Source organism: Euleptes europaea, chromosome 4 (genome assembly GCF_029931775.1).
Source record: "Euleptes europaea isolate rEulEur1 chromosome 4, rEulEur1.hap1, whole genome shotgun sequence".
NCBI lineage: Eukaryota > Metazoa > Chordata > Lepidosauria > Squamata > Sphaerodactylidae > Euleptes > Euleptes europaea.
In genome coordinates this window covers 14,293,839-14,317,795 of record NC_079315.1, presented here as the reverse complement: position 1 = coordinate 14,317,795, position 23,957 = coordinate 14,293,839, and the positions used below count along the sequence as shown (strand labels likewise).

The 23,957-nt window shown below is 43.8% G+C and overlaps 2 protein-coding genes across 2 annotated transcripts in view; both read left to right on the top strand.

Moving 5' to 3' along the window:
• Positions 1-1,948, top strand: part of SARAF (store-operated calcium entry associated regulatory factor) — a 35,877-nt gene extending 33,929 nt beyond the window's left edge. Inside the window, exon 6 of the mRNA XM_056848502.1 lies at positions 1,821-1,948. Within this exon, the coding sequence (XP_056704480.1) occupies positions 1,821-1,948 (128 nt within the window). The remainder of the gene's footprint in view (positions 1-1,820) is intronic.
• Positions 1,949-7,131: 5,183 nt separating this feature from the next.
• REST (RE1 silencing transcription factor) lies at positions 7,132-19,679 on the top strand. The gene is made up of 3 exons (XM_056848923.1): positions 7,132-8,054; positions 12,580-12,663; positions 17,918-19,679. The coding sequence occupies exons 1-3, from the start codon at positions 7,142-7,144 to the stop codon at positions 19,669-19,671; spliced, it is 2,751 nt and encodes a 916-aa protein (XP_056704901.1). The 5' UTR covers positions 7,132-7,141; the 3' UTR covers positions 19,672-19,679.
• The last annotated feature ends 4,278 nt before the right edge of the window (positions 19,680-23,957 follow it).

Genomic DNA, 23,957 nt, shown 5'->3' with positions numbered 1-23,957 from the left:
TGTCCCGGATTAAGTGTCTGGTATAAGACAAAAAAGAGGGGGTATCCCTGGCAAAACTTTGCAAAAAGGAATCAAGGTACCTGGAAATGGGTTCAAGCAAGGAACCAACTAAACTAACGATGGGTCTTCCGGGGGGTTGAGATAAAGATTTATGAATCTTAGGAAGCGTGTAAAATATTGGTACGCGTGGGTATTCAACCAACAAAAAGTCAGCGGTATTCTTGTCTATGTAAGTCAAAGACGAAGCTTCAAAAACTGTGGTTTTAATGATGTGAACTTTTTTGGTGGGATCCATGGATAGTTTTTTATAATAAGTAGTATTGTTCAGTTGTCTCCAATTTTCGTGGTCATAATCAACTCGATTTTGGATGACTAGACTGCCCCCCTTGTCAGCAGGTCGAAAAACTATCCTGTGACAAATCCCGAAGAATGTTCATCTGTGATGTAGTCATATTGGGATGAACTTGCTGATTAGCTCTATGGGTTTCCAATTTCTGTACGTCCCGAAGGACTAAAGATTGAAATGTAGCAAGGAAATGACTACAATTTTTAGGGGTATACGTAGATTTAGGTTTGAAAATATTTACAGGCTTGATGTGAGGTTGAGTATCCCGAAAATATTCTTTTGAGTATTCGGAAAAATTTAAACAAATCAACCCAACTTTGGAACCGGGAATAGCGGGGGGTGGGGACAAAACTAATGCCCAATTCAAGTACCTGCTGTTCCTCAGATGTAAGTGTCCTGGAAGATAAATTAAAAATCAAGTTTTTGGTTTCTGACGTCCCCATGGTCTGGTGTCCTTGCTAAAATCCGTACCTCCTGATCTTAAGGAATAAGAGGAACCGTATGATCCCAGGCTGGAGGTTCTAGAAGTATTGCGTTCCGCGGAAGAATCGGATTATTTGGAGGAACTCTGCCCTGTCTCTGCGGGCGTCGTGTGCCTTGACCTAACCAGAAATAAACCCGATCCTGGGCGTAATCTTCTTGATCCCTGGTAATTTTCCTGTTTTTGTAATTGTCAATGTTGGAAGCATAGGCGGCAAGTTCCTTTTTAAGTGTTTCTATCTGTGAATTGAACACATCATCGGTGACTGTAGCTTTAAATTCTTCTTGAGCTTTAAGGGCTTGTTCTTGTACCGCATCCCTAACTATGAGGGAGTGTTCAACGATAAGAGTCATCAAATCTATAGAGCACTTGTTAAGGACTGCTACCCATTTTTCTCCAAATTCTTTATCAGATTGGTGTAAAGCGGGAGCTTTTTGAATGCGCAAGCCCCGACTGGGCTCTTGCTCTTTGCTCGTGACAGACTGAACACGGCCACCCATCCTGACCTAAGCGGGGCAGCGTTGTTTAAATTTTTTTTCAAAAAAAATATCTTTTAATTAATTAATTAATTAAAAACGAGAGCATTTTTTACATGAAAAGTTAAATTTTAATTAATTAATCAATTACTTAAAAATGAGAGCATTTTTGCAAAACAAAAAATTAACTTTAATTAATTAATTAATTAAAAGAACGAGCATTTTTGAAAAATAAAAAATTAATTTTTAATTAATTAAAAACGAGAGCGTTTTTACATGAAAAGTTAAATTTTAATTAATTAATCAATTAATTAAAAACGAGAGCATTTTATAAAACAAAAAATTAACTTTAATTAATTCATTAAAAGAACGCGCATTTTTGAAAAATAAAAAATTAATTTTTAATTAATTAATTAATTTAAAAACGAGAGCATTTTTTTTAAAAAAATAATAAAAAATTTTTTTATTTAAAAAAAATGCTCTCATTTTTTAAAAATGCTCTCACTTCCCACCCTAGTTTGCTGGCGTCGGCCCGCAACCACGCTCGGCGAGAGCGGCGCGCCCAAGCACCTGGCCGGGGCCCTGCCGCCCATCCGGGGCCTCCGCGTCGCCCTCACGGCAGGCTCCGACCGAGGCCAGGCCTGACCTGAGGGGAGGAAGGAGGAGGGGGTGGGGAGAAGCCATGAGTAAAGGGGCGGGGCCAGGCCGCCGCCGAGGCGACGGTGGGCGGGGCCTCCCTGGCGGCGGCCGTTGCTGCTGCTGCTGCTGCTGCTGCGGCCGGGCGCGCGCGTGCGCGCGCGCGTGAGGTGAGTGTGGTGGAATGCGCGCGCCGCCGCCCTGAGGAGACTCCTCGGCCGCCGTCCCTTCGACGCTCCCCTTCCCCAGAAAAGCGGAGGGGAGGCGACCGGGGGGGGGGGTGTCCGGGCGGAACTGAGGGACGGAGAAGGGGGAAGGTGAGCGTCCCTCAGGCGAGGCGGCGGCGGCGGCCCGTGAGGCGGGAGGGGGGAGGGGGGAGGGGGAGGCGGGCGCGAGCCGAGCGAGGGAGCGCGAGCTTGTGGCGCTGTCCAGGGCTGATCTGCAAGCTCGCTGCTGCGCATGGGGACGGCGGCGGCGGCGGAGGGGGTGGAGTGTGGCGGTTGTGGGCGCGGGTGGGTGGGGAGAGAGGGCGGGCAGGCCCCGGGCGGCGAGAGGAGGGAGGCCCGGCTCGGCCTGGCGAGAGCGCACCCCCCCCTCTCGCTCCTCAAGCAGGCAGGAAGCCGCTGGAAGAGCCCCCACCCCACCCCCACCCCCGCCAAGGGCGACGTCTCCCTCCGGCCCACCCGCCCTCGGCGGCAGGAAGGAAGAAAAGAGGCGAGGAGGAGCCGCCTCTCGGGCCGAGGAGGCCGCGGGCAGCCGCCCTGGTGGGAAGCTGGACAGCGATTTCTCCCCGCTCCCCCCTCCCCGTCGCCGTGAGTTGAGGGGGTGGGGTGACTGGGAGGGGGGGGGATTGCATGATGAATGGTTGTGCTGATGGGTTCTTCTCTCTCTCTCTCTCTCTCTCTCCCCCCTTTCACTCCCCACCACCCGGCCCTACAAGGGGCCGCGAGCGGGCCTGACCACGTTTCCTGGGAAGGGTGGACCTGGCGCAATGCTCCTCGCCTCTCTCCCCCCCACTTCCCAGCACATACACACATGCAAGCTCCATTTCTCCCCCCAGTGAACTCATACACACATACATGCTCCATTTCTCCCCCCAGTGCACACATACATGCTCCATTTCTCCCCCCAGTGCACACATACACACATGCAAGCTCCATTTCTCCCCCCAGTGAACTCATACACATATGCATGCTCCATTTCTCCCCCCAGTGCACACATACATGCTCCATTTCTCCCCCCAGTGCACACATACATGCTCCATTTCTCCCCCCAGTGCACACATACACACATGCAAGCTCCATTTCTCCCCCCAGTGAACTCATACACATATGCATGCTCCATTTCTCCCCCCAGTGCACACATACATGCTCCATTTCTCCCCCCAGTGCACACATACATGCTCCATTTCTCCCCCCAGTGCACACATACATGCTCCATTTCTCCCCCCAGTGCACACATACATGCTCCATTTCTCCCCCCAGTGCACACATACATGCTCCATTTCTCCCCCACCAGTGCACACATGCATGCTCCATTTCTCCTCCCCCCCAGTGCACAGGGGAAGAGAGCCAGGAGATTCCCAGCCCCAAACACACACACACATCCCTATCTGTGTGTGTGTGTGTGTGTATTTGCTACTCAGAGTTGAGGTAGGCTTGCAGCTCCAGTGTGGAGGGGGGGGGAATGCTGCTGGCCGAAGCCACAAAAACCCAACTCCAGAGTCACTTTGGAGGCATAACGAATTTATTCCGGCGTTAACAAACGTAGCTCTGTTTTGGTGTGGTTGGTCGCAAGCTTAACACGGCAACTCCCCTTGAATTACTATCAAAGTTGGTAAAAGTTATTTCCTCCTCCCCTCCCCCCCCAAACAAGCTCCCCGATCCTATCTTGGGGGTCTCCGAGCATCCCCCCCGCTTCCACAACATGTAAATCTTATTTACCTTAGCAGAGGCAACCAGGTAACGATTTCTCTTTCTTCCGCCCCCTCCTGCCCCAATTTCTTGTCTGGGGGGGGGGATATTTCGGGCGTGAAAGGAAAGATTCCCCCACCCTGCCTTCGTTGGCTCGGGAAACCCCGCAAGAGAAAGTTTGCGGAGGAGTTATGGCAACTTTTCTTTTAGAGGGGGAGGAAAGTAAAGAGAAAATGGGGGGTCGAGGTTTTTTTTTGATGAGGCGAAGACCCCGAACAGGGGAAAAAAACACAACAAAAAACGCCGACTTTAGTGAGTTTGTGATGTGTGCTGCAGGCAAGTTTTTTTTGCGGAAAGGGCTGCTTTGTGCGGCTGCTGCTGCTTCTACTTGGTATTTGAGAAAATGGCCGAATGCCTATTTCTGGAATGCAAGAGCAAGCCGATGGTGGTTGGGCTTGGTGGCACACATGAAATTCAGCCGGGATGGGGGTGGGTGGGAGAGAAGTGCTTTAATTGCCATCTTTGAGGATTTGTAGCCTTCGAATTGCTGTCCTTTGAGTGCCTACTTGAGAGTAAGGCCCACTGAACTCAGCAGGACGTAACTTCCAAGTAAATATGCACCGAGGAACCGTGCTGTGAAGGGCGAGAGAGAGCTTCTTTTGGCACCTGGAAACTTCCAAACTTTTGAAGGGAGCTAGTTTTCTTTGCTCGCTGAGTTCAGCGTTGTGTATGTAGGTCATTGAGCTGGTTTGCGTTTAGGCCAAAATGAGACCAGTGCTGAAGTAAATGTCTCTCTCCCCCCACCCCAAGCTGCTGTTGGTTAGCTCCTTTCAAGCACAAATGATCTGCCCAGCATACTTTTGTTGTTGAGAAATACACATATATGTTTGAGGCTGTATGGTCTCTCTCACACACCCCAATTTCAGTAATGTAGCAGAGGAGAGGGCGACAAAAGAAATCCTGGTGTAATTTTTTTGGGTACGTTTTGAAAATAAATCTTTAATCCTGCAATTTAAAGCATGGGAGAGCACCCCGGTTGTGCCATGAATCCCTGAACCTTGTTTAAAGCAACGTAGAGTTGTATTTATTCAGTATGTATTTAATTTGAATTAACTTGGAGCACATGCCTTTACATGTAAGCTTCGCTGCTCCATGTTTTACTTGAATAGTTTGGAAGTTCCTGCCAGGATAAGGAACTTACATTGTATTTATTTCCTTGATGGCCCTGCTTTCTTGCCGAGAATCAGTGCTGATTACAAAATTTAACTCAATGCAGTAGGAACAATGTAATAAAATTCGGTAAGTAGGGTATGTTTAGATATGCTGGTATTGTAACACCATGTAGTTGTAGTGTGATTTAAAAAAAATCCCAAGTAGTCCGTTCGTATGGGCGGACTTCTGAAAAGGTTTTAGTGGAGACTGAAGTATCATAGAGGAAGTAAGGCCAAATTCAGTGAACTTTAAGAATGGCAATATTGCTTTTTGGTGTAGTAGTACAAGCAGATCTTCTGCAACAGCTGTTGGTGTCTCATCAGATATCAACAGGGGGTAGCTGTGGTTTTCGTACACTGCTTGTGAGCTTTCCAGGGGCTTCAGTCTGGCCACTATTAAGAGACAATGTTGGACTTGCGTAGCCCTTTGTTCCATTACTGTATGCTCTTGCATTTTTGGAGTATCATAGGAAGCCTGGCTCCTGCTTCTCAATTTCTAATGATGGCATTCTCAAGATTACTTAACGCAAATTATTTAACTTTTATTCTTTCACATTTGCAGTCTGTATGATTGGGATGGTAAAAAGGGATGTGTTTTCCAGAATCAGTGCACATTTGTAAAATGGGAATTAGACTACTACCTGCATTAATCATTGTGGTTCCAAAGTTTGCCTTCAGGGAACTAGCAGCTTGTTTTGGTGGCTGCTGTGAGCAGATGTGAACAGATAGACACATATTCCCACAACACTTGTGTCTGCATACCTACTCTCTTAGTCTTGGCTCTTTGACCTCTATTGAACCATGACTACTTTGGGTTATTTGTTAATTTCTTTGTTCTCGTCTGACCTCCCCCCCCCCGCCCCCATCCTTCTTGTACTAAACTGCCTTTTTAGCTTCTTGTTTGATAGGATTCTTCTGCTGTAGCATGTACATTACCCCTAGTTGTAACAATTGATTGGTTCCCTGGCTTAGAGGTTGCTGTTGAGAAGAGTGTGCTGGGCAGCTCATAGCTTGAGGTAGCCTTAGTGTTGACTATTATTGATTTTTGGTAGCTTGTCTACCCAAGAATATGCTCTGGACTCTTTTGAGAGTGCTTGAAAGTAAGGTAATTTTCAAGCAGCACAGTAGCGGAAACTGGCTTCTTGCATAGTGAGCAAGACAGGATGGGAGAAGCTGTTCCTTTTTTATGATACATGGTAGAAGATGAAATAAAAATGCTTTATTACATGTGATTCATGAGTGATAATAAAACCATGCAAATTCAGCTAAAATATGCTAGATATCAGCTTCCTATTGGAAGATATTTAATGTGGCTTTTAAATAATGTAAACCTGACTGCTTGACATACTCTAAAATGGATTTTATAAATTCTGTTACAGTTGGTCAATTGATTGGTCTTATATGGGCAGATAATATTCATTATTTCGTCAGACAACTGGATTTGATCATGGTTAATTCTTATGAAATACTGACATTTTAATTCCAAACGTAACCCGTTACTTTTGAATATATTTACCTTTCATTTTGTGAGATTGCACACTTCTTCTTGGCTTGTATTACACAAACCCGGGAATAACCAAACAACTGCAAAACTTAAAAAAAGAAAGAAAAATCAGCCTATAAATTAGGCTATGGCCATAGCATAGCATAACTATGTCTTCTGTAAAAGTGAGGGCGAGACCCTGACTCTTGCAGGGCTGGGGATCAAGGAGCCCTCAGTTTTTTCTCTTTTTGGACATAGTTCATTTTTTTAAAGGTAGATTGCTACCTATACAAATAATCTGGGCTTTGTGGAATATGTTGCAATATTTGTCCATGGTAAAATATTAGAGGCAGCTTAAGTAGATTTTTTTTAAAAATGTCCCTTATGAGCATAGGATAAAAGCAAGCATGTGAACAAGAAAAAAATAATGAAAAGAAGAGAAACTGTCCCAGAAACCTTCTGTTATTACAGGTTTTTTAACTTATGATTTTAAGTATTACCTGAAATTCTTTTGCTTTTGAATATTGTAGAATGGGTTCTTCATAAGAGTGGGGTTCATAAAATCTTTTTGTTTCCTTTTAACAGAATTGTTACTATGGCAACACAGGTACTAGGGCAGTCTGGTGGCAGCAGCCTGTTCCCTGGCAATACTAACCTTGGCATGGCGCTGTCAAACGACATGTATGACTTCGGTGAACTTTCTAAAGCTGAGCTGGCAGCTCCTCAGCTTATTATGCTGGCAAATGTTGCCCTGACAGGAGAGGTTAACGGCAACTGTTGTGATTACATGGTTGGTGAAGAGAAGCAAATGGCTGAACTGACAACTGTGGGCAACACCAACTTTTCAGACAGTGACGGAGAAGATGCAGATGATGCAGATGATGTGGAGAGTGATCATGAAGACCTGGAAGACATGGAACTGGCAGCCCTTGAAGCCCCTTTGGCCCCTCATACAGAAACTGCAGAAGCGACTGAATCTTCTGTTCCTCCAAGCCCGGGCAAAGACATCCCACAGAAAGCACCAGAGGTCCCAGATGGTCCAGAGACTGGAGATGACAAATGTAAGAGCTCGAAGAACAAGCCGTTCCGTTGTAAGCCTTGTCAATACGAGACAGAGTCAGAGAAGGAGTTTGTGGATCACATCCGGGTACATGGTGCCAACAGATTCATTGTAGAAGAAAAAGCTGAGAAGCACGGCCAGGTTAAAGAAACAGAGTCTAATGGCACAGATGAGGTAGATTTCTCCAAGGGGCCCATTAGATGTGATCGCTGTGGCTATAACACTAGCAGATATGATCACTATCTAGCTCACTTGAAGCACCACAACAAAGTAGGAGAAAATGAGCGGGTCTACAAATGCACCATCTGCACATATATGACAGTGAGTGAATATCACTGGAAGAAGCATCTAAGAAATCATTTTCCACGGAAAGTATACACGTGCTCACAGTGCTCCTACTTTTCTGATAGAAAGAACAACTACATTCAACATATTCGAACTCATACAGGTGAGTGTTGTATCCCCACATTTATTGATTTGATGTATTTAAGCCTTGCTTTGCAGCCAGATTGGCTCCCAGTGTGGCTTACAGGTAAAGCTTTGGCTTTCCCCCCAGCCCGATGAAAGAAGCTTCATCAAGTACCACAGCATCTCTTGGGACCTGGCAGAACATTGTCAGTTGCTAGAAACCATTGGGGGGAGCTCCCAGATGTTAGTCCTCCACTCTCACAACCACTTTCCAGCTGTTGATGGTTTTAATAGCTGGGCCTGCCAAATTAGAAAGGCCTTCCTCCTAGAAGAGTACTACAAGTGTTGGTGTCTGTTCTACTCAGGTCACTGCTCAGTATAATGCTTCACCCTGAACAATTATTGCAGTGCACTTCGCATATCTGGGTCTGCCACGTAGGACTCATTGCTTGAATCCTTCACAACCTATACCCTAGGCTTTTTTCATGGGGAAATGAAGGGTATATAAATGTGTTTTAAACTTGACTGAGACGAAAACCATATGCATCAGGTCACAATCTCTTATTTCAGAACAATACCTGGTTTTGAAAGGATCTGGAGTAAACAGGTTGTAGAATGCAGACCTAATGTAAATTGATTAACATTTTAACTTAGTTGTCACAGTGCTAAAGGGGCAGGGGTCGCTGTTGTAGACACTATTGTCACAGCTACTCCCCGTGATAGCTAAATTAAATCTTTTTCTGTTCAGAGGCAAAAAAATGCCCATGATGTTTTGTGCTTTGGAAAGTGCTTTGAACAGTCAGCTAACTTGTTTTTCCTTGCTCAGCTTTCCCCCGACCCCCTTATTGTTTGTGAGAGTCAATCCCGAAACATTTAGGGGGGGAAATTACTTTTAAAACAAATATGCAAGTAGAAAATAGTAACATAGTCTAGAATCAACAAATGTGACGTTATTACCTGAAACTAATTTTATTTTGAAATGCAAATCAGAAGCCAGTTATCTGAATTAATGGTGACAATAATAAACTTTTATTAATTAACATCCCAAGCCTACCAGCCACAGTAGTTTGTAAGATTGGGTTAAAGGGATTTGGTAGTATTAGCAGTTAATGAAATCCGTGAATAGACTGGCATCTCTTATATTTCAGACCCCAACATTTCCCATATGTCAGAACCCAATGTCAGGCAGTAATAATAACCATAGAAAATAAGCTGCATATCTTAGATATTACAACCATGAGCATGCAATGTCAGCATGAATTCTTTTCCCATTTTTGTTTAGATTTTGCACTAATAGAGCTGCCATCAATTAGGCTCAGATTGTTTGTTGTTTCTTCCCCCCCCCAAAAAAAGATATCAATTGATGAAACTTTGTATATGGAAAGAACAAACCATTTTTGGTGTTTATGTTTCAGAGAATTTCATAAGATACTTAGAAACAGAGTTAGCAAGTTAGAAATTTAGTGTACCATTCCAAAAGAGAAGAGTATAAATATTTTTTAAAAATTAAATAACTAGTTCTGTCCTGATATTTCTAAGAGAAGGCAGTCTTCATCTACACCAGTCGTTCCCAAACTTTTCAGGCCACCGCCACCTTGATTCTACAAATTCAATCCCAGCGCCCCTACCCTATCCAACAACACAGTTGAAGGGGGCCACCTATAGCGCCCCTCTGCTGCCTCCTTGTCTCTTAGTGCCCCCCTAGGCAATCCCACCCCCCCAGGGGGTGTTACTGCCCACTTTGGGAATCACTGGTCTACACTGTAAATATTGGCAACCCCAGTTGGCAACCCCAGTTGGCAACCCCAGTTGCAGCCAGTTGCAGCTGGTGGACATATAGTGGCAGCAAGTGGTTGGCACTGCATTGTGGTGAGGTCCATTTTTACCTGTCACCCCTGTTCAAGGACTACCTAGAAAGAACCAAAGAGGAAAGAACAAAGGAAAATAGAATAGTGTTTAGTAGTAGGATCAAACAGCATGTGTGTTGCTATACATTACATGTGGTGGTGAGCTACAAATCTGAGAGCGTGGCACCACCTAGGTGCTTTTTCAATTTCTCTTCCCGTTGGTGTTTTTCATGTTTTGGGATTTACTTGTATACCAACATTACACATTATTTGTAGGGAGTACTCTGTCTTAGTGTTGGATCCAGTTCAGTCTTTCCATGGGTGCAAGTGCTTCCGCCCATGAAGAGTGACTTTTGTGGCTCCTGAGGCAGCCCAAAGTGCTCCCTGAGATTCTGCTCATGTAGAACAGGGGACCTTCAGGAACAGGATATTGGAAAGGCAATCTGGGCAGCTGTAGGAGTGGGGGAGCTGTGAAAGATACACTTTGCAGGCAGAACTCCTTGAGCTTGTGTAAACATTGTTCTGGATCCAGTCCATGGGTTTCTGTTGAGGCCGTTCTATGGGGCTGTGATCCTGTGAGACAAATGACCTGTCGTAGGAATGGTTAGGGTAGCTAGTAGTCACCCAGAAATGTGGTTGTGCTCCTTGTCTCCCCCACTTGCATATGAGGTTTATACCAGTATAACACATCACGTTCACATCGCACTGATGTTCTGGCAGCATATCTCCAAGGGACTTTCAGTACTTTGTGTAACTACCCTTTGCCTTCTGTGTGGGAGACACAGCTAGCAACCATTCAGGGAGGAACAATTGTTGAGTCAATGCACAGTAGGTTCATGTGGGTGGTGGGAATGAAAATATTTGCAGCAGTCAAAGTTTGAAGTGTGGGATCCCTCTCTACCTGTATGGGATCCATCGTCAGTTGGCGGTTGGAGGAGTGGAGGACTTAGTTAGGGTTGCCAGGTCTCTCTCTGCCACCGGCGGGAGGTTTTTAGGGCGGAGCCTGAGGAGGACGGGGTTGGGGAGGGGAGGGACTTCAATGCCATAGAGTCCAATTGCTAAAGCGGCCATTTTCTCCAGGGGAACTGATCTCTGTTGGGTGGGATCAGTTGTAATAGCAGGAGATCTGCTAGTACCTGGAGGTTGGCAACCCTAGACTTAGTCCAGTCCTTGTGTTTTGAGGTGGAGCACCTATAAGAGCTTTCTGAACAGTATTGACAATAATCTGTAACTGTGCTTGTTTTCCACCTTGGCTGTTTGTGCAAAGGGCACATTCCTATAATCAAAGTCTCTCCCACCCACCCACATTTTAAGATGTGTGACATGAGGCCAGAGAGAGAACCCTGTGCTCTGCACCCTGTTACCTGAGCTATGGGTGCTCTGGATGGGGTTTTATATAATGCTTAGGAAAGCTGAGATTAGCTGGTGTGGTAGGAGGCGGGTGCACATGTGTACATGTGGAGGGGAGCTTAGTTTTCACTCCCATTGTGTTCAATTGCTGGTATAATGTTGGTGTAAAATCTAGAGACATGAAGGCCTGGGAGGAAATTGGGAAGACTGGGGAGCACTTAAAAAAACAAACCTGCTATGCATGTTAAAAAACAACAACCACTTTTGGAAAGAATGACATGCTTTTTAAAACAAGTTTTTACTTACTCAAAATGTACAGAACGAAGAGTTTTATCTGTAGCATTAGATAATGGTAATTCCTACGTCTCCTGCAGGCAAATACACAAATTTTAAGGATACAGTTATTGCTTAAATGTTAATAATTTTTGGCAACAATTAATATGCTGTTGAGTAATTTATTAGTTTGGTATTATAAAGTGGCAAAAATGCTTGTAGTCTATTGAAACTGCTTGAGACTGTTCCTGTCTAAATAATATTGTCTTTTCTTTACTACAAAATTTGTTTTCTGATTTTCTTCCTTGCCGCTGAGATGGCAAAAATTAAGGTAAATTTTGCTAAGGTGCCAGGGGTTGCAAGGATTTGCAGCTCTCTCTCAAGTATTGATTATGTGGCGGTTTTATACTACACAGCTTTTTTTTTAATTTAGCATGTGTTGTGTTTATTTTTTAAATATTTTATTTTCCTTGTAAATAAAAGAAACAGAAAAAATTAACGACATAATACAGTTACATCAAAATAAGAAAAAAGTGTGTATGTGTGTGTGTATACACACACACACACACAACAATCAGTGGTAATAACTAATAATAAATCTAAATGCAAATTTCTATAAATATTTTCAGATATTGGGAAATAAATCCATATATAGTTGTCAACCTGCTATTCATTCAGATGTTTCCCCCTGTTAAACCTTTCCCCCCTCTCCTATTCCTCCTTCCGTCCTCCCTCCCCCCTCCTCTCTCCATAAATAATACAGAGTAAAAATCTAAAAAAACACATAACGTATATATCAATATGTCTCCTCCGCTCTCCATTTCATGAAGATAATGAATAATATGCTTTCCATTTATCTTGCAACTCTGTAACAATTCTGTGCAATTTCACCATTGCTGCATACTCTGCTAGTTTGCTTTCCCAGTCTTCCCGCTGTGGACAGTCATCCGATTTCCATTTTGTCGCAAATATAACTCTGGCCACCATTGTCATATATCTGAATAATCCTTCCAAGATTTTTGGAAGATTTTTAGGCAGCATGCCCAGCAGCTAAGGGTGTTGTGTTTATTTTAATGCCTCTGCTTGTTTTCTTAGGTGAACGTCCCTATCGGTGTTCCATGTGTCCATACTCCAGTTCTCAGAAGACACATTTAACCAGGCATATGCGTACGCATTCAGGTTGGTAAAAAGGCAGTTCAAGGGCTGTAGTGGTCAAGATGTTGTTTATATTGGTTATAGGCCTAATAATCTGGTGCTGGCATAGTCTGCACTGCAGGCCACATCTGCTTCCTTAAGGTTTCTCTGGGATTGCTAAATAGTAGCCAGCTGGATGCATTGCATTGCTAACCCTGGGATATGTGAAATAGGTTTTGTGGGGTCATACATCAGAGGTATTACCAGAAAATAAGCTGTCTTTGAAAAATTCTTCAACTGTTTGTGAAGTTTGGCTCTTGACTAGGGTTGCCATCATCCAGGTAGTAGCTGGAGATCTCCTGCAACTACAACTGATCTCCAGCTGACAGAGATCAGTTCTCATGGAGAAAATGGCCACTTTGGCAATTGTTCTCTATGGCACTGAAGTCCCTCCCCCCTTCAAACCCCACCCTCCTCAGATTCCACCCCCAGAATCTCCAGGTATTTCCCAACCTGGAGCTGGCAATCCTACTCTTGACTAGGTTAATCCCCCCTGCCCCCCAACGAGATTAGCTTTCATTATGCATTGGGTAAGGCTTGTTTTCACCAATTCTGTCCTTAATTCACTTCTATACATTTTGTCATTTTAGGGTAGGGTCACTCAGACTAAGATCCAAAGCAGATTGTGCTGTTGAAATTCTTCCTGTATTTTCCTTTCAGAAAATGGTCCCCTAGGATCTCCAAACTGTTATATACTTTCTGTTTTCATTTATGTAAAAATATCTGTATCCCACTTTATAACCCCAGGAGGTTCACAATGCCCCATAAAAAACATCCTCATAATACGTAAGTAGATTTATAGCAGGAACAGAAACAATGTGGTGCCAAGATCCCTTACAGTGCAATCCTAAACAAAGTTGCACCCTTTTAAGTCCGTTGAAGTCAAGGGGCTTAGATAGGATTGCCAGGTCCCTCTTCACCACCGGTGGGAGATTTTGGGGGTGGAGCCTGAGGAGGGCGGAGTTTGGGGGAGGGGAGGGACTTGAACACCATAGAGTCCAATTGCCAAAGTGGCCATTTTCTCCAGGTGAACTGATCTCTATCGGCTGGAGATTAGTTGTAATAGCAGGAGATCTCCAGCTACTACCTGGAGGCTGGCAGCCCTAGGCTTAGAAGGGTGCAACTCTGTTTAGGATGGTACTGAAAGATTTCCTGCCCTCATCCTTGATCTTTCCAGATTTCCCTTTTGGCTACTCCGTTCCTGGCAGAAAATCTTACTGAAGATCACAGGGACATGGGAGTGGGCTCATTGAGGCCTATATGGAGGCTGGCCTTCCTTTGCTAGTAGCTGATAGATTCTAGGCAGTAATGCCTTTTGAAGACCTCTGAGTAAGGAAGTGGGGTTCAGAAGTTGGAGACAATAAATGTTTTTGTTAACAGTAATTCTGCCCTGCTTTTATCCCCCCCCCCCAAGTGTGGTATATTTATATATAGCTATTTGGGTTGCCTACCTCCAGGTGGTAGCTGGAGATCTCCCACTATTACAACTGATCTCCAGGCAACAGAGATCAGTTCCCCTGGATAAAATGGCTGCTTTGGAAGGTGGACTCTATGGCATTATACCTTATTGAAGTCCCTCCCCTCCCTAAACTCCACCCTCTCCAGGCTCCACCCCTAAAATCTCCTGGTATTTCCCAACCTGGAGTTGGCAACCCTAATAGCTATTCATAACTTGGTGGTGGATATACGTGTAAGAACTGTTCCTTTAGTGATACAATCATAAAATTGGCTGATACATTCCTCTCAATATTATGGACCATTGCAGATGTGGAGCTATTATCAGTTCTGATTACTTCCATCTGCCAAATTTGAATTTACTTAAAAGGTAAATTTGTGTCTCATCAACTGCATGTGCGTATTAAGAAGTCATTTCTGTTGTCAGAGTTAGTAGAAACAGTTTCTCTACGACTTGGTCATGTGTATTCATTTAAGTCTTGAAATTAATTTAACCATAATTTAAAATGAAATTGGTCCTGGACCGCATCCATGTTATCATCATGGCATGCCAGGTCTCTAGTTTCTCTTCTGCCACTGCTCCCTGATTTGATGTGGGCCTGAGGACCACGTGTGATTCTGCTTGGAGGCCGTAACACAAAAATGGGAGTCTTGTTATGACATGGTTTGAAGACAATTGGCTAGACACTGGCCCTCACATGCAAAGACTGCAGCATGTATAATTTCTGAAAGGTGCTGATGTCAAGAGAACCATCCACACACATGAAGTTGCTGTTTGAAGCTTGAACATTTTGTCACTCAGAGCTTATTCCATGTTCTAAGAAGGGTCTGTCTGGTTGGCCAGAAACTTCTACAGTTAACACATCTTACATTTTTGGGAGATGCGCCAACAATCCTGAGGGACATCATTACCAAATTAGAACAATATCTAGTCTGATTGGTAGGGCTGCCAACCTCCAGGTACTAGCTGGCGCTCTCCTGCTATTACAACTGATCTCCAGCCGATAGAGATCAGTTCCCCTGGAGAAAATGGCTGCTTTGGCCATTGGACTCTATGGCATTGAAGTCCCTACCCTCCCCAAACCCTGCCCTCCTCAGGCTTCTCCCCAAAAATCTCCAGGTATTTCCCAACCCAGAGCTGGCAATCCTAGGCCTACTTGAGATAGCAGGCAGCTTAAGCACAAGAACAGTTTAAAAGGATTAACTGCTTGTGTGTGGGTAGTATATACCTTCAAGTGTTCATTTACACTGGCTTTGTATTTGTTGGAATTTGTGTAGGGGCATTGAAAGAATATCTTTGAATTTCTGGACAGGTGGCTAAGGCAGCTTCTAAAAGGGAAAGACTGGGGTGTGCGGGCAGAACATTTGTGCATTTTTTGAGGGGAGTTTCCAGATCTCTGTGCTAAGTGCCATCATGTTGTATGTAAGATTGTCACAGACCGTGTAATACCATTTATTAGTAGGGTTGCCAGGTCCCTGTTTGCCACTGGTGGGAGATTTTTGGGGTGGAGCCTGAAGAGGGTGAGGTTTGGGAGGGGAGGGACTTCGATGCCATAGAGTCCAGTTGCCAAAGCAGCTATTTTCTTCAGGTGAACTGATCTCTATTGGCTGGAGGTCAGTTGTAATAGCAAGAGATCTTCAGCTATTACCTGGAGGTTGGCAACCCTATTTATTAGGGCTAGCTGCAATAACAAAGTAGTTTGCAAACCTTTGAGCTCACCAGAACTCTTCCTCAGGGTGGATGTTACAATATTCAAAAAAAGAATGTTGGGGGAGGGGAGAAAAAGATATGCCAGACCATGATTTTAAAGGCCTTCTCTCATCAAAGGACAATGCCATTTTACCAAAGGTGCCAACAGTACCTGTGGCTGAAATGTGAGATAAGAGATTTGTGGTACAAATCAATTAACAAGAGAATCCTTAAGAGTGAAATGATGGAATTTCTTTCAAGATTCTACAGCCTCCTGCTCCTACTGGGGCAAATTATGCATGCTGCTTTAGCTGTAGGTCATGAAGCAACAGGCGGGGTGGGGGGTCCTTTTCAAAGCATCTCTGAAAGAGGGTGCTTTGAAACAGAGAAGCTGCAGATGGGAAAGGCGTGCATAACCCTTCCTCTGCCGGTCTGTTTCCCTTGAATTTCCCCACCCGCAGCTTCCTTTTCCCCAGCCTGTGTTATAAAGCCTCGTTTAAACATGAAATCATGGTGTTGCTGTTGGTTTTACATTTTTAGTCAGGTACATACCTTCAAGTAAGGTAGAGACATTTCTTCAAATTTATTTTAATCTTTTATTTGTGTATTTATAGCAAAAATATATTTCTAAATTTCTTATGTGGGTTAATGTTAGTAGAGCACTGTTTACCTCGGGGTTGTTGAGATGTATAGATCCATGTACTCTGAAGGGTCAAGGCAGATAACACAATATAAAATCTAATTTTAAAAGAGTACAATTTAATTGAGACTGTAGTGCTTCTTCTCATGTGCCATTTCCCTGATTTAAATTCTGTCCTGGCTCCTGCTGTTCCCCCCCCCCCGGGGGGGAACAGTACTTGTATATTTCTATCTGTGAGGCAACTCCTCAAGTGCTGTGATCCTGATCCAGTTTGAGCCCTCTCCATGACTATGTTTATCCTTTAAGAGCGGTGGACTCTAATCTGGAGAATCAGGTTTGATTCCCCTCTTCTCCACATGAAGTCTGCTGTTTGATCTTGGGCTATTATTCACAGTTCTCTCATACTCACCTACCTCACAAGGTGCCTGTTGTGGGGAGGAGAAGGGAAGGCGATCGTAAGCTGCTTTGAGACTCCTTACGGCAGAGAAAAGTGGGGTATAAAAACCAACTATTCTCTTTCTTCAAATGTGCATCATATTATTTGACTTGGCCCTGAGAAGCCTGAGCCCCCTAATTCAGCCTTGACCATTTGATAGGAGTTCTTCTTTCCCAGGAATCTGTGTTAGGGTGGCAAATGCTGCGGGTGTCTTCCCCTCTTGTTCTCAAAATCTGAAGTACATCCCCCTTGGTGCATCTCACTTCCTTCCTTGTTTAGACAACTCTTGGGCAGTAGACTAATGAAACATGTTTCATTGATAGAAGATTGGAAAGGCTATATCACATTTTGCTGAATTATGAGAAATCTACATGTGGGGGAATGCGTGGAATAAGTAAATATATTTTTTAACAGCGAAAATGTTTCCCTGGTGCATCAGCTGGATAGTTTTGCAAGCATTTAGAAGCATGGGTGACGTGAATTGCTGCACAAAAGACTGACCATTTTTATTGCTGGCGTACTCCCGCCTTCTAGATATGAACGTTAATGTATGAGTCGCTGATCAGATAGAACTGTATAAAAGGTGTGGGAGGGGCAATTTGATCACTCTAAAGAAATGTTAATTTAAAAAAAACTCTGGGAGAATACAGTACATTGTGAGATGTGTGGTGTGATATTTATGTAAGACTATTCATATCTAATTTTCATTTTTCTGCACTGCCTTCAATGGACCAGTTTGGTATGGATTCCAATTGCTAATATTACTATAGAGTGATCTCTCCTGGTATGTATCGATCATAGACCAGCATATGTGGCTTAGTTATCACTTGCATGTTTGTTTTTGTTATCTTCTATTTTTATATTTCGTTGCTTGTCTTTTGTGAACGTGTCAACGTAAAATCATTTATTTTAATTCAATAATACAAAAGCATGGACCAATCCGTAAATGTGTAGCCGCACAATTAAATTTGCTGTCTGTAAGGAAATCACTGGTAATTGTTCCTTTCCCTTGCCTCAGGCGAGAAGCCGTTCAAGTGTGAGCAGTGCAGCTACGTGGCCTCGAACCAGCACGAAGTGACTCGGCATGCGAGGCAGGTTCACGACGGGCCCAAACCCCTGACCTGCCCCCACTGCGAATACAAAACGGCCGACCGAAGCAACTTCAAGAAGCACGTTGAGCTCCACGTCAGCCCGCGGCAGTTCCTGTGTCCCGTCTGTGAGTACGCTGCATCAAAGAAGTGTAACCTGCAGTATCACATTAAATCCAGGCATCCCGACTGCTGCGGCATCACGATGGACGTCTCAAAAGTAAGACTACGGACTAAAAAGAGTGAAGCGAACGCTTCGGAAAACGTTGGTGGTGATAATAAAGGGGGACAAGAGAAAACAAAGAAAGAGTCTACTGAAAAGAAGAGCGAGAAGGCTGTAAAAGAAGAGAAGAAGGAGAACCTGTCTAAAGAGAAGAAACCAACTAGCAACATTGCTACAGGCCAGGTGACGACCCGAAGTCGCAAAACAGTGGCTGAAAAGGAGGCAGTGAAACCTGACAAAACGACCGAGAAGCCTGATAAAACAAGGAAGCCAAAAAGAAAAGCTGATGCTTTGCTTTCAAAAAAAGATCCTGTACAAGACACTGATGTAATAGCGAAAAAGAAGAAGAAAACAGAGAAAAAGTCCTCCAAATGTCAAGACTCTCAAAAGGTTGACAGCAAATCCGAGGCAGGCAGAAAGCAGAATTCTTGCCATAAGAAAAACAAGAAAAAGAAATCCCAGAAGAGTAAAGCGAGTAAAAACAACAAAACTCCTGACAGCAAACATGTCCCAGGTGAGGAGCCCGTCTCTGAAGCAATTCCGGTTACACAAGATGGAGAAAGTCAGGCATCTAATGACCCTTGCAGGGAAAAGCCACTCGCTGATGCGCCAAATAATGGAGAGAATCAGGGAGTTGTCGGCGATGCTCTGAATAACAGAGAGAGCCAGGGACTTGTCCTGAGGGAGAATCTGCAGGACCCAGAGCCACAGCCTGCTCCGCACGTGGCCAGCACCACGGAGTTAGAGGTGAAAGACCAAGAAATGCCCCCGGCCGAAGAGGAGGCTGCAGAAGCTTCTCAGAGTGAAGTTGAAACAGAACTACCTCTCATTCCTGAAGCCAGCTCTGAGGACCTTCCTGATAGCGCCTCAGAAAAGGAGACCGACGTGCCAAAGGATGCTTTACCAGATTCGGCCCAAGAGATTCAAACCACGCACGGCCGCGAGACGGAGTCGGCAGCTAATCCTGATTTGGTTCAGGCAACTCAGCCGATGGAAATTTGTGAAGCAGAGACGGTAACTGCCCCACGTCTGGAAGACAACCGTTCTGCAAAAGGGCTGGAGGCTGAAACCCCAGCAGGAGGACCACCGCCAGAATCGCCAGAGAAAGCTGAGCGGAGTGCTAAAGCAGAGCTGGCTTCGGCGTCTCCCAGTGGCGTAACAGTGAACGAAAGCCAGGAAATGGACGAGGACGAGGGCATCCATAGTCACGACGGCAGCGACATAAGCGACAACGTGTCGGAAAGGAGCGACGATTCCGGATTAAATGGCGCCCGGTCGGTGCAGGAGGAAACGAGTCAGAAGCCATCTCAAGCAGTGGCAGAAGCCGAGGCCGTAAAGGAGAACTATGTGTGTATATTTTGTGACCGTTCTTTTAACAAAGAAAGTGAATACAGTAAGCACCTGAACCGTCATTTGGTGAACGTGTACTATCTCGAGAAGGCTACGAAAGGGCAAGCTTAACCAAACTGCTGTTTTAACAACAGTGTTTTTTCTTCCTCCGTAAGATCTTCTAGAGCTTCGGTACAGTTCTTGTAGAATCTTTGCTTAAGCTCTGTTGGCTTATATACTTTTAAAGTTTGTTGGGTTGTGTTTTTTCCTGACCTGTGAGGAAATGTTGAGCTAATGAACTATTTGTATCTCTTTGTGTAGAGAGGGCGAGTAGGGTATGTAATGCTGTGGCTTGTTAATTCCGTGTAATCTCCTGGATTCTGGAATCACTTAAGTATTTCTGAGAACTCCCCCTCCCCCCCAAGCTCTTCACGAATAGTTGGGTTTCAGGTGGACTCAGAGCGTCCTGCACAAGCAAGAAGAAACAAACAAGAATTTCCGAGAGCGATGCTGTGATCCTGTACATTTCTATATGTTTGCACTGACCTCTACAGGAGACGTTCTCAGTGGACTGGACCTGTTCCAGTCATTGCATTCCCGGGAGAAATTTCAACCTGATCAGAGACATGGGCATACGTTCTCTCTATCCCTGCCCTTGCTAAAGGTGAAAAGTGAATCTGAATTACCAAATTTGTCTATAGCATTCTCTGATCATCCAATCCAAGTCCCTCCCCTTTCTTTTGGCTTCAGAGACCTACCGCAGTGTGGTAGCCGCTTCCACGCCGACTAATTCTGTGCCATGCACCCTGTGTGTGTATGTGAGCAACAGAACCACAAAGGCATAGGCCCAGCTGTGTGGGTCTTTTCTCACCTACTTGGAAATTCATGTGGTTGGCCCTCCCCAAGTCGTTCTGAAATTCAAAATACTCAGCTGTGTGTGAATGGGGTCTTTATGCAGACAGGTAATTAAGAAGATACAGTATTCATAGAAACAAAGCACAGGCAGTTTACCCTGTTCTCCATAAAGGGGGTGGCTTTGAGTCCCAGGTATCCGAGACTCATCCCAGGTTAATATGTCCCTGGACAAATGCACAAGCCCTCAGTGCTTGATGACCCAAGCGTTTTAAGAACAGAAACGGGAAGGACGTTGCTCTGATACTTCAGTCTGTCTTAGTTTTAGTTTATCTTAACCTGTTGGTGTGATGAGTGCTTAAAGAACTCATTAGCTGATCCTCAAAAAAAAATGCGGTGACTTATTTTGTAAAAACGGCACTTTGGGAAAATGTTGGCTAGCAGTAATCACTCGGTCATATTTTTTAAGTTGCATATACATTTCAGGTCCCCCTAATCATGATCAGCAAGCCAAAATGTTGAAGTAATCTTTCCATCTAGTTGATTGGTGAATCCATGTTTGGTAAATACTACTTTAACACAAAGTGATTGGTTCCTTTTGTGCTTTAAGAGAGGAAAAAATATTGCACATAATTTGTCCTTATTTTTTACCTATGCAGTTTAAGCCTTTAGAAGTTTAGTATTTGTGTTTTATACGAACTCTTTTATATATGCATGTTTGGTTTTGTTAATGGATTTCTTTCCTTTAAGGCTGATATTTTGAAGTTTGTTGCTTAACACGGCCAGTGTTCTCTGCCTTTCTTGACCACAAATTTAATGGTTTCTCATATTGCTTGTTATTTTCATGAAAATTTTGGACTCGGCGACACTAGCTGTAATTGCACACCTTTGGAGCTTAATTTCACAGATTACTTGTCTCTGAGAAGTTCTCCTGCACAATCCTCATGGGATTAAATGGGAGCTGCACCGAGAGCTTGGTAGTGCTCTTGCAAGAGCTCTCGGTCTCCTCGTTGGGGTTTGCACAGAGGAGCTCCCCAGTAGATTATGTCTGCTGAAAAAAGTTGGGGATTTCCTCCCAAAAATCCACTTGTGCATATTTCCTGAGCAGTATGTCTGTTCGATTGAGACAAATGGTTCCATTGTGTAAAATTCCATGCATCAGATAAAAACAACTGGTAAGCAACAATCCTTGAAATACGGATGATGTAGAAATACCTGTTCCTTATTCAATCAAGTTTTAATTAAATTCATTATCCCTGTCCATTTATGGCCGGTGTAGAGAGAAATAAAAGCGATTGGGTGCTGGGCTTGCAGTCACTGGGAGAGAAGTCACGAGTAAAGTTCGATGCCCGGGTCTGTTCTCATTAAGGCTTGATCCTTTTGGACTAAACAAACAGTGAGAAATCAGCGGTTGGTTTGCAAAACTGAGCGAGACTCGTCTCTCCAGTACCTCCGCTCTGTACGCCCCCAAGTCTTCATTGTTGTCCTGAAGTCTGTAGATATATGAAAGGTCTCCGGAGCTCTAGAGAACTGCCACTATGGGAAGCTTGCGCTGCTAAAGGGCCCAATCCACTAGGAGGTTCTCCCGTGTCATCCCTGTCATAATGAACCAGAGCAGAGTTGATTTGATCAGCGCTTGTGCCAGAGAGCTTTTTAATGGATTGAGTCCCCAAATAGTGATTAAAGGTTTTAAGTTGCAAAAATATTTACTTTCCCCTCGCTTGGAGACTGCTGAGCTTGCATTGGTTGGAGTTGTATTTAGATTCTCTCCCCCCCCCCCACATCATTTGTTGTTGTGTTTCAACATAACTTGGCTGAATAGAGGAACCTGATACTTCTGTATGTATTGTGGGGTGGGGGGGAGCTTGTATAGGGAGGCCAAAGATCTGAGGGAGAAGAATCCCTTTAGGGCAGAATAAATTGTATAACATTAGATATTTGTGTGTGAATAGCTTATGTTCCATACTTAACTTGGCTGCGACAATCATTGTCAACTGAGAATCAAGTTGCAACTATATTTATGTTGAACCATTAAACATTGCTGAGGTGTCTTCCTAACCAGTTAGTCGGAATAGTTATAGACGGCATTATCGTTGGATGTAAAATATTGTCATGTTTCGCAAGAGGTTTGGACAGCGGCTGGAAACTCCAGACCCGTGTAGAGGTTTTAAGGATCTCTTCATTTTTTAAAAAAAAGAGATGTTACCATTTTGTAAAAGCCTTTATGGCCCCAAGCTACATTTTTAATGAATCTTTTTTTAACCAAATTGGTTGAAAAGGATGAAGGCAGATATGTGGCTATAGTGTTAACCACATTAGTAGATTTGGTATTGCATGAAATTGCTATTAATGTTGTTCAGAGTACATTTCTAGTATGTGATCAGGGCTTGAGATTTCACCCTTGGAGAGATAGTACAAGCCAGTGCCTAGGTTGGGGTGGTATTTTTGAGCACGAGAGTGCAGGCAAGTATTACGCGAACAAATGTTCATGTGACGCGACGGCTGCGTGTCCCAAGATAACTTTGGATGTTGTGACTGACTCGTTTTCTGTTTAGAAAAAAAATTGAGCTCAATGCTTCCACTGGGCAGTTTTTTTTTAAAAGATGTACCAGTAAAAGGTGGGAATGTCATTCCTGACTTAAGGTTAGGCAGTGAATGCTAAGATGGGGGGTGGCGGGTGATAAGTGAAATTAGTGTGAAAATGTAGATAACTTAACTATGTTTCTGCCTAAAGTAGATACTTCCGAAAACGAATGTTAGGGTTGTTGCAGGAATTTTGGACACAACTTTCCAGCTTCTTCTGTATTAAAGGGCTTCTCTCCGCAGCAGTGCCTGTCGCGCCATCCTAACGTGACGCAAACTGCTCGTGTCTTGCGTTGTGCATACCTTGTTAGGCAGTGTGGCTAAGTGGAACTTTAGTGTTTGTTTAAGGAAGCACTAAAAATGAGCGCCGCATGTGACCTAAAGAAAAAACTAGGAACTTGCAACACGTTTTTACATTGCTGCTATTTGGGGCGTGATTGACCCCAAGGGCTGGAACTTTAAAATTTCTTTTCTTTTTCTTTTTTTTAAATAGAACAAACTGACAGGTCAGTTAATACTCATAATGCTGTTGATTTCAATGTTAATTTTTTGCTGATAAATTGTAAACAGAGGTTCAGATAGATTTATTGCATCTTGGTTGTGTAGCTAACAACCTGAGATACGATATTAATTGCATCCAGGTAGCTTAAAGAAATAAATGGTTTCTTTCACACATGTGTATATACTTTTTCCCCTCTCCTTAAAAAACAACAACAACCACACTAGCTAATGAACATTTGCAAGCTGGCACTGAAATATTTTTATGTTGGGTTGCACCGTGTTTGAAGCTTTTTACAGTGCAATACTTGTATTATTTTCTCAATTTAAACCAAAGGTAATTTTTTTCATGCTTTCTATCTACTGTAGTGCATGAAGAGCTTTTATACATTTGTAATAGATGTAAAATCAGAGCAGATCACATGTCCTGGGTTTTTTTTTTTTATTTACCTAAACTATGTACAAGCCTTTGTCCAAAATGTAAG

Excerpts from the sequence above, each read along its gene's own strand:
- REST (XM_056848923.1), top strand. The coding sequence starts at position 7,142 with ATGGCAACACAGGTACTAGGGCAGTCTGGTGGCAGCAGCCTGTTCCCT. Across the intron at positions 8,055-12,579 it reads ACATATTCGAACTCATACAG|GTGAACGTCCCTATCGGTGT; the intron begins GTGAGTGTTGTA and ends TTGTTTTCTTAG. Across the intron at positions 12,664-17,917 it reads GCATATGCGTACGCATTCAG|GCGAGAAGCCGTTCAAGTGT; the intron begins GTTGGTAAAAAG and ends CCCTTGCCTCAG.